Source organism: Loxodonta africana, chromosome 1 (genome assembly GCF_030014295.1).
Source record: "Loxodonta africana isolate mLoxAfr1 chromosome 1, mLoxAfr1.hap2, whole genome shotgun sequence".
Lineage (NCBI taxonomy): Eukaryota > Metazoa > Chordata > Mammalia > Proboscidea > Elephantidae > Loxodonta > Loxodonta africana.
The window spans coordinates 16,974,920-16,988,777 of NC_087342.1; the positions used below are offsets into that span (position 1 = coordinate 16,974,920).

Consider the following 13,858-nt stretch of genomic DNA (forward strand, 5'->3'; position numbering starts at 1 on the left):
AGCTGTTTCTTCTCATTTTGAGTCAAGCAATATCAGCAAATGAAGGTCCTGAAAGCTTTACTCCATCCACCTCATTAAGGTCAACTCTACTTTGAGGAGGCAGCTCTTCCCCAGTCATCTTTTGGGTACCTTCCAACCTGGGGGGCTCATCTTCCAGCACTATATCAGACAATGTTCTACTGCTATTCATAAGCTTTTCACTGGCTAATGCTTTTCAGAAGTAGAGTGCTGGGTCCTTCTTCCTAGTCTGCCTTAGTCTGGAAGCTCAGCTGAAACCTGTCCTCCGTGGGTGATCCTACTAGTATCTGAATACCGGTGGCATAGCTTCCAGCATCACAGCAACACATAAGCCTCCACTGTATGACAAACTGACAGACACACAGTAAACAAGACTTTGTGGTATTAACACAGGGATAGACACAGATTAATATAACAGAATAGAGAATACAAAAATAGACCCACAAATATACCCAATGGACTGTTTTGACAAAGGTAAAAAAGCAATTCAACGGAGTAAAGGGAGACTTCAACAAATGGAGCTGGAGCAATTGGACATGCAGTAGCAAAAAAAAAAAAAAACTTCTGAGTCTCACACCTTATTCAAAAATTAACTCAAAATGAATAACAGACAAATGTAAAACATAAAACTATAAAACTTCTGAGGAAAAAACAAGGAGAAAATCTTCAGGATCCAGGCCTATTCAAAGTTCTTGGGTTTGATACCAAAAGCACGATCCATAAAAGGACAAAGTAATGAGGTGAACTTCATCAAAATTAAAAACTTTTGTTTTACAAAAGACCCTGTTAAGCAGATAAAAAGACAGCCTACAGAGTGGGAGGAAAATTTCCAAACCACATATCCAACAAAGGATTAATACCTAAGACATATAAAGAACTCTTAAAATCCAACAGTAAAAAAGCAAACAATCCAATTAGAAATAAACAAGAGAAATGAAGAGACATTTTACTGAAAAACATATACAGATAGCAAATGAGCACGTGAAAAAATGTTCAACATCATTAGCCATCAGAGAAATGCAAATTTAAGTCACAACGAGGTATCATTATGCACGTGTCAGAATGGCTGAAATAAAAAATAGCGATAACACCAAATGCTGTCGAGGATGTGGAGAAACTTGAGCACTCATTCACTGCTGGTGGGAACGTAAAATGGTATAGCTACTTTGGAAAAGAGTTGGACAGTTTCTTACAAAACTAAACATGAAACTATCACCCAGCCTAACAACTGCACTCCTGGGCATGCAGCAGAGAGAAATGAAGAATTATGGTCACACAAAAACTTGTGCGCCAGTAATTACAGCAACTTTATTCGTAATAGCAAAAACTGGAAACAACTCATGTCCTTCAACAGGCCAGTGGTTAAACAAATTGTGGTACAGCCATGCTAAGAACACCGCTCTGCCATAAAAAAAGAACAAAATATTAATACAACAACCTCTCTCTCTGGAGAATTATGCTAAGTGCAAAATGCCAATCCCAAAAGATCACATAGACTATGAATCCTTTTATATAACTTATTGTAATGTCAAAATTGTAGAAATGCACAACAGGTTAATGGTTGCCAGGATTAAGGTGGGAGTAGGGGAGGCTATAAAAGGGCAACATGAGGGAACTTTGTGGAGATGGGAATGTTCTGTATCTTGACTATATCAATGTCAGCAACATGGTCATGACACTGTACTACACAGTCCCGCAAGAAGATGACACCATCAGGGAAAACTAGGTAAAGGGTACATAGGATCTCTAATATTTCTTAAAACTACAAGTGAATCTATAATTATCTCATAATAAAAACTTCAATTAAAATATATACATATGCACACACGTGTGTAAGTGTGTGTGTGTATATCTATCTTGATGTATACTTTCAACAATAATGAAAAATCAATTTCCTGGGTGGGAGAACCTATATATATATACACACACACACATATATACTCAAATTTGGAGACTCTACTTTTAAAAAGCTTGCTAGGTGATTCTGGTATGCATTCGTATTTGAGAACCACTATTCAAGCCCTGGTGGCAGAGTGGTTAAGACCTTGGCTGCTAACCAAAATGTTGGCAGTTCAAATCTACCAGCCTCTCCTTGGAAATCCTATGGGGCAGTTCTAATCTGTCTTATAGGGTTGCTATGAGTCAACGGCAACAGATTTGGTTCGCTTTTAATTTTATTCAAAAGTACCTTTATATTCCCCAGATACTGAATCAACAGTTGCATCTGTGCCTATGTGTCCACTCTCTGACGAAAATGGTAAGAGTATGCAAACATTTTGCAAAATATATATACTTATGAATTATAAACTAAACAGAAATGTCCATGACTCTGAGCCCTGCATTGTGGATTCTTTTAGTATATGATTAAAAACAATACTGTAGCTACTTATTATGATATGATTATCAAGCATCTGCAGATGGTTTTCTACATACTTTTTAACTGAACTAGTCAGGCCACCTTTTAAAAAAAATAGTTGATGTTTTAGGCTCAGAGTGAAGAATAAAATCAGACATGAAGTGTTTCATCAGTGATGCTGTAAAGAATGCATTCTTACTTCCGTCTCTGCCGATCAATCCAGAATTTACAGCTCTTCGTGGCAAAGTCACAGCCCATGCCTCGGCCCCAGTCTAACTTCTCGGCCATGCTGTAATTAGCTTTATACCAGCTGCGGAAATAATCCAAACACAGCACGTTCCGTTACTGCTATTTTCAAAACAACTCCACCAAACCAATTACACATCTCAGTATTGAGCAAACTAGGACCTTAAAAAAGCCTTTGGTGACCATGAGCACAGGTGAGCATTTACAAAGCCCGGGCTGCACAGGGATCATCGTAGCAGGGACTGGGTCACTTTGTCTTATGATCAGGGTACTCACATATGAGGAAAAAATCCCACATATTTCAATTGTAATTTTCAAAGATAACAGAAGCCACAGAGTAGAAAGTGGTTTAAGTGTGAGGCAAGAAGAATACGGGCTGAAGAAATAGGAAGAGAATGGGTGAAAAAGAGAAGGGAGGAAGCCGAGGAAGAAACAGTGGACTTACTGGTAGCTGGCCTTTTCCTAAAGCTGATTGAGTTGTTCTAGTTTCCTTTTCCTCTAACCTTGAGTTTCTGACATTCTATCAAATACAGGCTTTGTTTGTGAATAAACGTTACATCATTATGATAAAGAATGGATACAATGCCGAACACTTTTATAATGATCTAATTTCAGAAAAAGAAAAACAGGCAGACTGGTTTAATTAACTGACAAATTTAATCAAAGGCAGTGAGCCTACTTTTATTAATTTTTTCTTACTGGCACGATCAGTTTGCAAAAGTTAAAAATTTGACAAAATAGTTTCTGTATTAGATCTTGCCAGTTTAGGCATTAGCAAAACGGTTATCACATCAGCTCAAAGGCTGGAGGAATGACAAGTACCATTCCCTCTGCTCCAGTCACCTTCCCACAAAATCAAACAAAAGCAGAAAGAGGTGATACAGCATCTTCCAAACCTCTCCTTTCAAAGAGCAGAACTCTCTTGCTCAGATAGAAACTGAGGAAAAAAATCCAGGAGCTTCAATACCAAAATGCCTGTGAAGTCTGCAGCTACAACGTGAGTTACATTAATTAGCTAACCTGGTGGCACAGTGGTTAAAACAATCGACTGCTAAAAAAAAGGTCAGCGGTTTGAAACCACAGCGGCTCCGCAGGAGAAAGATGTGGCAGTCTGCTTCCGTAAAGCTTTACAGCCTTGGAGACCCTAGAGAGTCACTATGAGTTGGAATCGACTCAATGGGAGTGGGTTGAAACCACTGACCTTTTAGTTAGCAACCGAATGCTTAACCACTGTACCACCAGTCTCTTCTCAGAGAGTAGCCAAAACCAAACCCAAACCCACTGCCATCGAGTTGAGTCCGACTCACAGTGACCTTATAAGGCAGAGTAGAACTGCCCCGTAGGGCTTCTAAGGAGCGCCTGGTGGATTCGAACTGCAGACCTTTTGGTGAGCAGCTGTAGCTCTTGACCACTATGCCACCAGGGTTTCCCAGAGAGTAACAGGTGCCCATAATTTGCGTACTAGCAATTATGTTAGCAGTGCAGCGCCTGGGTTAGGAAGTCTTTCTTCCTACGGATAAAATGTAATTAAGGTGTCTTGGGAATTACCCCATCTAGTTTAAGTTGTGGAGTGCAAAGTGTAGTAACAGCACGGTGTTACTCAGTCACCAGCAAGGTACTCCAGCTACATTTCTTGAGATGTTCCTGATGCCTGTTCTTTGCAGCTCCTCCTGAACTATCAGTCAACACTTACGGTACGTGTCAAGCACTTTGCTAAACGCTAAGGATACAGCAGTAAATAAACAGACAAAACTCCTGCCCTCGTGAAGTTTATAATCTAGTGAAGAAGAAAGATATTAGAGCATCACAAGTGTGAAGAATGCTACAAAAGAGAAGTATAAGGCTAATAAAAACCAAAAACAAAACCCACTGCCATTGAGTCAATTCTGACTCACAGCGACCCTATAGGACAGGGTAGAACTGCCCCATAGAGTTTCCAAGGAGCACCTGGCAGATTCTAACTGCTGACCTCTTGGTTAGCAGCTGTACTACTTAACCACTATGCCAGCAGGGTTTCCAGGGTTTCCAGAGGAGAGTATTAATAGGGAAACCTAAACTAGTCAAGGGAATCAGGAAAGATTTGCTGAGGGAGCAACGTTAAGCTAAACCCAGAAGGACAAGCACAAGTTAGCTGACGGAGCAAAGGAATATCTTTTTTCTGGCATCAGTGAGTTGTGAAATCAACTGAGTGAGTGTTGATCAGCATTTCTTTCTCTCTCATTTTAAAAACCAATAAAATAGAATAAAAGATTGCATTGTAGGTAGAAAAGGTAAATACTGTTTTTGAGACTTTGGTTCAGTTTCATATGAAACAGCTAAGACTTAACTGGCACTTAAAATGTGTGAAGCACTGTTCTAAGGAGCTTATATATATTAACTCATTTAAACCTCATAAAATTCTCTATGGGGTAGGTACTACATTTATCCTCATTTTAAAGATGAGGGAAATTAGGCCCAAAAAGGTTATGTAAACTACCCATGGTCACAAGCTAGTAAACGTCAAAACTGGGATTTGAATCTAGAGGGTGTGATTTCAATGTCTGTTCACTTTTATAAAAAAAATGAGACAATTCACATACCATAAAACTTAACCCTTTTGAAAACTTGAAATGTAATTAACATAATATAAAATTCATCATTTTGAAGCAAGCATTTAAAACCAATTCAGTGGTTTTTAGCATATTCACAAGGTTGTACAACCAACAACACTACCTATTTTCAGGACATTTTCATCACTCCGTACCTCCCCGCAACCTCACTAGCCTCTGGCAAGAACTAATCTATTTTTTGTCTCTATGGATTTGCCCATTCTTAACATTTCATATAAATGGAATCATATAATATGTGGTCTTTTGTGTCTGGCTCCTTTCACTTAGTATAATGTTTTCAAGGTTCATCCAAGTTGTGGCAGGTACCATGACTTTGCTCCTTTTCTACATCAGAACAATATTCCATTGTATAGATGTGCAATCATTTGTTTATGCGTTTAACGCTGATGCACACTTGGGTTGTTTTCATCTTTGGGCTATTACGGACAATGCTGCTATGAACATTTGTGTACAAGTTTTTGTGTGGACATATGGTTTCATTTCTTTTGGGTATATACCTAGGTATGGGATTGCTGGGTCATATGGTAACTTCATGTTTAATCCTTTGAGAAACTGCCAAGCTGTTTTGAAAAATGGCTGTACCATTTTGCATTCCCAATAGTAGACTCTGAGGGTCCTGATTTCTCCAGATCCTCACCAACACTTGCATTATTAGGCTTTTTGATTCTAGCCAGCCTAGTAGGTGTGAAATGGTGTCTCACTGTGGTTCTGACTTGCATTTCCTTAATAATGTTCAGCATCTTTCCACGTGCATATATGTCATTTGTATATCTTCAAAACTATCTTTCAAATATGAAGGATAAGTGATTTCCCACATAAACAAAAACTGAGAAAATGTGTTGCTGGTAGGCCTGCCTTACTAAGGAATACCAATGGAATTTCTTCAGGCTGAAAACAAGTGATTCCAGACACTAATTCAAACCTACACAAAAAAAAACAAAGAGCACCAGTAAAGGTAACTATAAAAGACAGCAGAAATGCATATTTTTTTCTCCTTTCTTCTCTTAACTGACTTAAAAAAAAAATGTAAAAATATGCATATAATGTACTGTTGGGGTATAACATATATAAATGTGTCATATATTTGTAGCTTGCCAAAGCACAAAGGAGGTGGGTGGGAACAAAGTTGTGCTGGGCTCAGAAAATTACTACAGATGGTAAAGTAATAATTATAACAATTCACTGTTGAGTTTATAACATTAATAGATATATATATAACACCATCAAAAGAGAGAAAGGGGAACAGAGCTATGCAAGAGTAATATTTCCATATACCACTGGGATTAAACCTAGTATAAATCTGAAGTTGATTCAGATAAGGTAAAGTGTATATGCTAAACCCTAGAGCAGCTACTAAGTAAAAAAAAAAAAAACAGTGAAAAACTCTTTAAAGAAATTAAAACACTACATTAGAAAATATTTGCTTAATGTAAAACAAGGAGGTAAAGGAAAAATAGAGGAACAAATAACATGAGACACACAGAAAACAAAAAGTAAAATGGTAGGTAAAAATTTGGCTGTATCAGTAATAAACATAAACGAATTAAATAATCCAATCAAAAGGGAGAGATGGTCAGACTGGATAAAAAAATGTGATCCAACTATATGCTGTCTATAAGAGCCATACTTTAGATTCACAGATACAAATAGATTGAAAATAAATGGATGGAAAAGGTTATCTCATGCAAGCAGCAACCACAAGAAAGCTAGAGTAGCTACACTGATATCAGACAAAACAGACTTTAAAACAAAACATATTACTAGAGATAAAGATGGACATTTTATAACAAAAAGATTGACTGATGGGGAAGATAGAACAATCATAAACATATACGCATCTAATAACAGAGCACCAAAATACATAAAGCAAAAACTGACATAAATGATGGGAAAATATACTTTTCAACAATAATGGTTGCAGACTTTAATACCTCACTTTCGATAATGTAAAGAATAACTAGAAAGATCAATGAGGAAACAGAAGACTTAGACAACACTATAAACCAAGTAAACATAACATATCTATAGAACACTCCTACCAACAACAGAATATATATTCTTCTCAACATTCTCCAGAACAGACCATATGCTAGGCCATAAAACAAACCTCAGTAAATTTAAAAGGACAGAAATAATACAAAGTCTGTTTTCTGACCACAATGGAATGAAATTAGAAATCAAGAGTAAGAAAAAATTTGAGAAACTCACGCATATGTGGAAATTAAATAATACGCTTCTAAATAACCAATGGATCAAAGAAGGAATCAAAAGGGAAATCAGAAAATACTCTGAGATGAATGACAGTGAGGACATAACATACCAAAACTTACAGGATCTGGCTGAAGCAGTGCGTAGAGTATAATTTACAGCTGTAAATGCCTATAGTAAGAAGATCACAAGTCAATAACCAAAACTTTGCACCCTAAGACACAAGAAAAAGAAGGGAAAACTAAACCTAAAGCAAGAATGAAGATAATTAAGATTCAAATAGTAATCAATGAAATAGAGAATAGAGATACATAAATGAAACCAAAAGCGAGTTCTTTGAAGCAACAAAATTGACAGTTTTTCCCTCCCCTTCTAGGCAACTCTTTTGGACAGGATGTAAGATGTAAGAGAAGAAAGCAGTAGCATGTATGAGTTTTCTCTCTCTTCCCCACTCCTGAAGGGAAACACTCATTCTTTTGCTTTAGTAAATTTTGAGAGTGTAAGCTGCCCAACCCCCCACTTATTCTGTGTTCTGCCATCAAAGCTAGTCAGCCTGTCTCCTGCCCTTTAGATTTGCAGGTGAGAGTCATACACCAATCCATGATGTCTCCCAAATTGCAGAGGGAAAATTCACAGAACTTTAGCTAGATTGGCCTAGAAAGTAAAACAGAAGGCTCAAATTACTAGACTCAGAAATGAAAAAGGGGACATTACTACTGACTCTACAGAAATAAAAAGGATTATAAAGGAATTCTATGAACAACTGTACACCAACAAACTAGATAACTGAGATGAAATGGACAAATTCCTAGAAAGACATTGTTATGAACTGAATTATGTCCCCCCAAAAGATATGCTGAAGTCCAACTTTACCTGTGAATGTGACCTTGTTTGGGAAGTACAGCAGTTCTTTGGAGATAGTATCAGTTTAAGTTAATGAATTCACATGAAGTAGGGTGGGTCCTAATCCTACGTAACTGTGGTTATATAGGATTATGAAATAAACCGAAAAAACCCATTGCCATTGAGCTGATTCTGACTCATAGTGACCCTATAGGACAGAGTAGAACTGTAGGGTTTCCAAGGATTAGCTAGTGGATTTCAGCTGCCGACCTCTTGGTTAGCGGGTAAACGCTTAACCACTGGGTCACCAAGGCTCCTTCTTAAAAAAGAGGAGAACAAATAAGGAGGCAGGTCAAACAAAGGGGAAGACAACATCTGCAAGCCAACAAACAACAAGAAATACATGGAGTTACTAGAAACTGAAAGAAGGAAGGATCTTCCCCTAGAACAGACAAAGAGAGAGTATGGTCCTGTCAACACTATGCAGTTGGACTTCTAGCTTCCAGAGCTATGAGCAAATAAATTTCTGCTCTTTAAAGTTACCCACTTTGTGATATTTTGTTATGGCAATCTTAGGAAACTAAGACAGACACAAACTACTGAAACTGACTCAAGAGAAGTATACAATACGTCATGGATTGAATTGTGTCTCCCCCCACCGCCTGTCAAATATGTGTCAACTTGGCTAGGTCATGATTCCCAGTATTGTGTGGGTCTCCACCATTTTGTGGTCTGATGTAATTAACCTATGTGTTGTAAATCCTAACCTCTATGCTAATGAGGCAGGATTAGAGGCAGTTATGTTAATGAGGCAGGACACAATCTACAGGATTAGGTTGCATCTTCAGTCAATCTTTTTTGAGATACAAGAGAGAAGCAAATAGAGAGGACAGGGACTTCCTACCACCAAGAAAGAAAGCCAGGTGCGGAGTGCGTCTTTGGACCCAGGGTCCATGCGCTGAAAAACTCCTATACCCAGGGGAGGATTGATGAAAAGAACATTCCCCCAGAGTTGAGAGAGAGAGAAAGCCTTCCCCCGGAGCTGGTGCCGTGATTCAGACTTCTAGCCTCCTAGACTGTGAGAGAAAAAATTTCTGTTTGTTAAAGTCATTCACGTGCAACTATCTCTATTTGCAGATGATATGACATTGTATGTAGAAAGTCCTGAGGGATCCATTAAAAAACTATTAGATAAAATAACAAACTGAAAATAACAAGTGTTGGCAAGGATGTGGAGTGTTTAGGAGTGATGGCTAAGGAGTATGGAGTTTCTTTTTGAGCTGATAAAAATGTTCCAAAATGGATTGTATGGATGGTTGCAAAACTCTGTGAATATATTAAAAAGCATTGAACTATATACTTTAAATGGGTGAAGAGTATGATTTATGAATTATATTTTAATAAAACTATTATAATAAAAGAGGACACCTAGCTCAACTGGCATAACATTTCTAAGGAAAATGTTCTATGTCCTACTTTGGCCATTACCATCTTAAAAGCTTGTAAGCAGCCATCTAAAATACTTCCACCCCATCCAGAGCGAGAGAGAATGAAGAAAACCAAAGACACAAGGGAAAGATTAGCCCAAAGAGCTAATAGACCACAACTACCAAGCCTCCACCAGACTGAGTGTAGCACAACTAGATGGTACCCAGCTACTATCACTAACTGCTCTGACAAGGATCTCAATAGAGGGTCCCAGACAGAGCTGGAGAAAAATGTAGAACAAAATTCTAACTCATAAAAAAAGACCAGACTTACTGGCCTGACAGACTTAATGGGTGAAAGAAAAATGGCAGGAGGGGACAGGAAAGCTGGTAAGGGGGAATACAAGGTAGAGAACGGGAGAATGTTGACACGTCAGGGTGTGGCAACCAATGTTACAGAACAGTATGTGTATTAATTATTTAATGAGAAACTAATTTGCTCTCTAAACCTTCATATAACGCACAATAAAAAAATAAGAAATAGTGACGGAACAACTGGATAGTCACATGCAAAAGAATGAAATCAGACCTACCTCCTACCATACGGGAAATTAACTCCAATACAATCTATGTATAAAAGATGGATCAAAGATTTAAATTTACAAGCTAAAACGATTAAATTCTAAGTATAAAAGAAAACATAGGAGTAAATCTTCATGATCTCGGATTTGGCAACAGATTCTTAAATGACACCAAAAGAATGAGCAACGAAAAAGAAAACAGATAAATTGGTCTTCATCAAAATTAAGAATCTTTTGTGCTTCAAAGGAAACCACCAAGAAAATGAAAAGACAACCCATAGAATGAGTGAAAATATTTGCAAACATGTATCTGACAAGGGTCTATTATCTAGTATGTCTATAAAGAACTCTTGCAACTCCATAATAAAAAGAAAATAACCCAATTAAAAAATGGGCAAGGGATCTGAATAGACATTTCTCCAAGGAATATATATGATGGCCAATAAGCACACGAAGAGATATCTGACATTAATAATCATCAGAGAAATGTCAAAGTCACAATGAGATACCACTTCACACAATTAGAATGGCTAGAATCAAAAAGTCTGATAATAACAAGTATTATGGATGAAATCACAAGGGCATGGAGTTATCAGAATCCTCTTAACTGCTCGTTGAAATGTAAAATGGTGCAGACACTTGGCAAAATGTTCTGGCAGTTTCTCAAAGGATTAAATATAGAGTTACCACACGACCCAGCAATTCCACTCCTTGGTATATACCCAAGAGAAGTAAAAACACATGTCCGTACAGAAAGTTGCAAATAAGTGTTTATAGCCAAAAACCATTTGGAAGAAAAAAAAAAAAGATATTTATACTAGCCAAAAAGTAAAAACAACCCAATGTCCATCAACAGATGAATACATAAACATTATTCCAAGTAAAAGAAGCCAGTCACAAAACACCACATATTATATGATGCCACTTAAATGAATTATCCAGAAAAAGGGACATATATACAATAAAAAAAAAACAAAAAAACAATAATGACCATAAATCAACAAAATTTGTGACTGATTAGATGCGAGAGGTGGGGAGAAGGAGCTGGCAAGGATGACTCCTAGGTTTCTGGGCGGACGAATCATGCTCTCCCATTTACCACGAGAACAACTTTGTTAAGCTACAAGTTGCAGATTTATAAAAATTAATTTCCATGTCTACAGTTAAAAAAATTTATCAGATATTTAGTAACATCTGGCCCATGTTGCTGCTGTGTTTTCTCAGAAAAAGGAAAAATGCATTAAACTTCACCAGTGCCATGACTTCATTAGTGATCCTCACGCCCCACAGTGCCTGCATTTCTTACGGGTGCCTTAAAAAAAAATGGCATTAATCTCAAAACGGCTAAAGGCTATGAGTCATTAAAACAAGACAGCAGGACCATTCCACCCTGTCCATTACTTATTCAGGGACAAAGGGAAAGACAGTTATAACAGCACTAGAAGGAATCGAAGGTTTTAATTTTTTTTTTGCTTTTCAAAAGTATGAATTTTGTAACTTTGCTCACTGAAAGGATTAGAAGCAATGACAACCCAGTGGCCATGAATATAGTGCCTAGACTGTGGTTTCTAAGCACTACTCTCCATCAAGAGGAACCAGTGTACCATGAAAGATTGGCTGATCCCCAGGTCTGGGATAGGGCATGTGCTCACCAGCCTGGTACATCTTATCATACCAGAAAGCAAGGAAGTTATCAAAGAACTAAGTCTTGTCAAAACAACTCGAGAGAGGCAGGGCCAAGACAGCAGATTAGTCAGATGCTTCCGGTGGTCCCTCTTACAACAAAGACCTGAAAAAACAAGTGACTTGATTATATATATGACAAGCTAGGAAACCTGAATATCAAAGACAAAGTTAGGAAATCGGACAAAGTGACAGGGGGAGGGAAAGACAGAGCAGGAGCAGTGAGGAGTTGCTGGACCTGACTCCGCGGGAGCACCTCAGCCCCAAACCCCAGGTGCGACCACAGCAGGGCTGGTGGTAGCCTATGCGATGCAGCTGCTTCAGCGAAAGAAGGCAAGCAAAGTGGTGCAGTCCTGATGCCCTGGCATGACTGCAGCGGACCTGGTGGTGGCATTCGAGACACAGCAGCTTCAGTGAAAGAAGGCAAGTGAGATGGCGCAGCTCTGATTCCCTGGCAAGACTGCAGTAGGGCCGAGCCAGCACACAGAATCTATGCACGCCTCGAGAATCTGAGATAAAACAGTGCTCCGGCACATGATAAGTGATTTTATCTAATTTACAGTGCAGATCTAATAGCTCCTCCTTTTGAAAGAATTCACTCCCATTTATCTGATCACTCCTCCCTCTGCCCCAGCCAGCTTCACTAATAGTTGATTTCTATGGGCCTGAGATAGGTCCTGCTGTGCTCCATGAGCCATTCTCCTGGACTTGGAGAAGGAACAAATTAACAAACGGGGAAAATAATCTGCCGGCTCCCTTAATCTAGAAACGTAGAGCAGAAGTGGTTCCTGTCTAGGCACAAGCGGCCCCCAACCATTGAAAGGTTTTCACCCCTGCATGGACCCAGGTAGCCCCAGTACAGAAGATAGAATCTAGCTGTCATATTGCAAGGGTGAATGTCCTTTAGGTCTGAGTATATCTGTTTCAGCTATGCGGTAGGAAGGCGAGTTTTTAACGTTTGACACCACTCTCCCTATTAAACAGGGTCCTCACCTACCCACAGCGGGGGCCTGAGGACTGGTGGCTCCACCCACATCACCTAGACACCCACAACAGGGGTCCAAGGAGAAGTGGTGCCTCCCATTCCTATAGTTAAAAGCACTGGATGCCTATGGTATGGCTGCAGAGCCCATCCACCAGCGCACTGTAGAAAACAGAGATGCGCCTTCCTCACAGACACTCAGGGGAAGGTTGTAAGCCCCCTGTCTTCCTCAGAGTGTGACCCCCTGCTACAACCAGAAACCTATGCATACACCAATCACCACTGCTCCTCTAAGATCGCAGGTGAGAGCCTGTACCACACACTAGGTGACCAACTACATGGACAACTGACCTGAATCTATACAAGAATAGTGAATGGACTCCTAGGCTTATATACCTGGTAACAGCTCTAGCCATCTGGTAACAGAGCATTAGTGCTTCAAAGGCTCCAGTAATCAAGTTAGCTCACTCTAGTAGCCTATGTGGGTATATCAAAACAAAATAAAGCAAGAACCTAGGACACGGTGAGCAAATATAAAATAAATTAATACAATAACTTATAGAAGGCTTGGAGACAAGAGTCGATAACAAATCACATAAAGACGCAGACCAGGATCGAGTCAACAAACTCCCAAAACAAAGAATCAAAAAATCTCCCAGATGAAGATATACTCCTGGAATTACCAGATGTACAATACAAAAGATTAATATACAGAACTCTTCAAAACATCAGGAATGAGATCAGGCAAAATGTAGAACAAGCCAAGGAACACACAGGCGAAGCAGTTGGGGAAATTAAAGAAGGTTATGCAAGAACATAATGAAAAATTTAATAAGCTGCAAGAATCCATAGAGAGACAGCAATCAGAAATTCAGAAGATTAACAATAAAATTTCAGAATTACAC

At 38.8% G+C, this 13,858-nt stretch overlaps 1 protein-coding gene across 2 annotated transcripts in view; it reads right to left on the bottom strand.

Annotated features, from left to right (window-relative positions):
• Positions 1-13,858, bottom strand: part of LMLN (leishmanolysin like peptidase) — a 106,255-nt gene that overhangs the window by 33,827 nt on the left and 58,570 nt on the right. The window contains exon 12 of one of the 2 annotated variants that reach the window (XM_003412952.4): positions 2,574-2,684. The exons of the other annotated variant lie outside the window; for it this stretch is intronic. Coding sequence (XP_003413000.2) covers positions 2,574-2,684 — 111 coding nt within the window. The remainder of the gene's footprint in view (positions 1-2,573; positions 2,685-13,858) is intronic. 2 annotated transcript variants of the gene reach the window in all.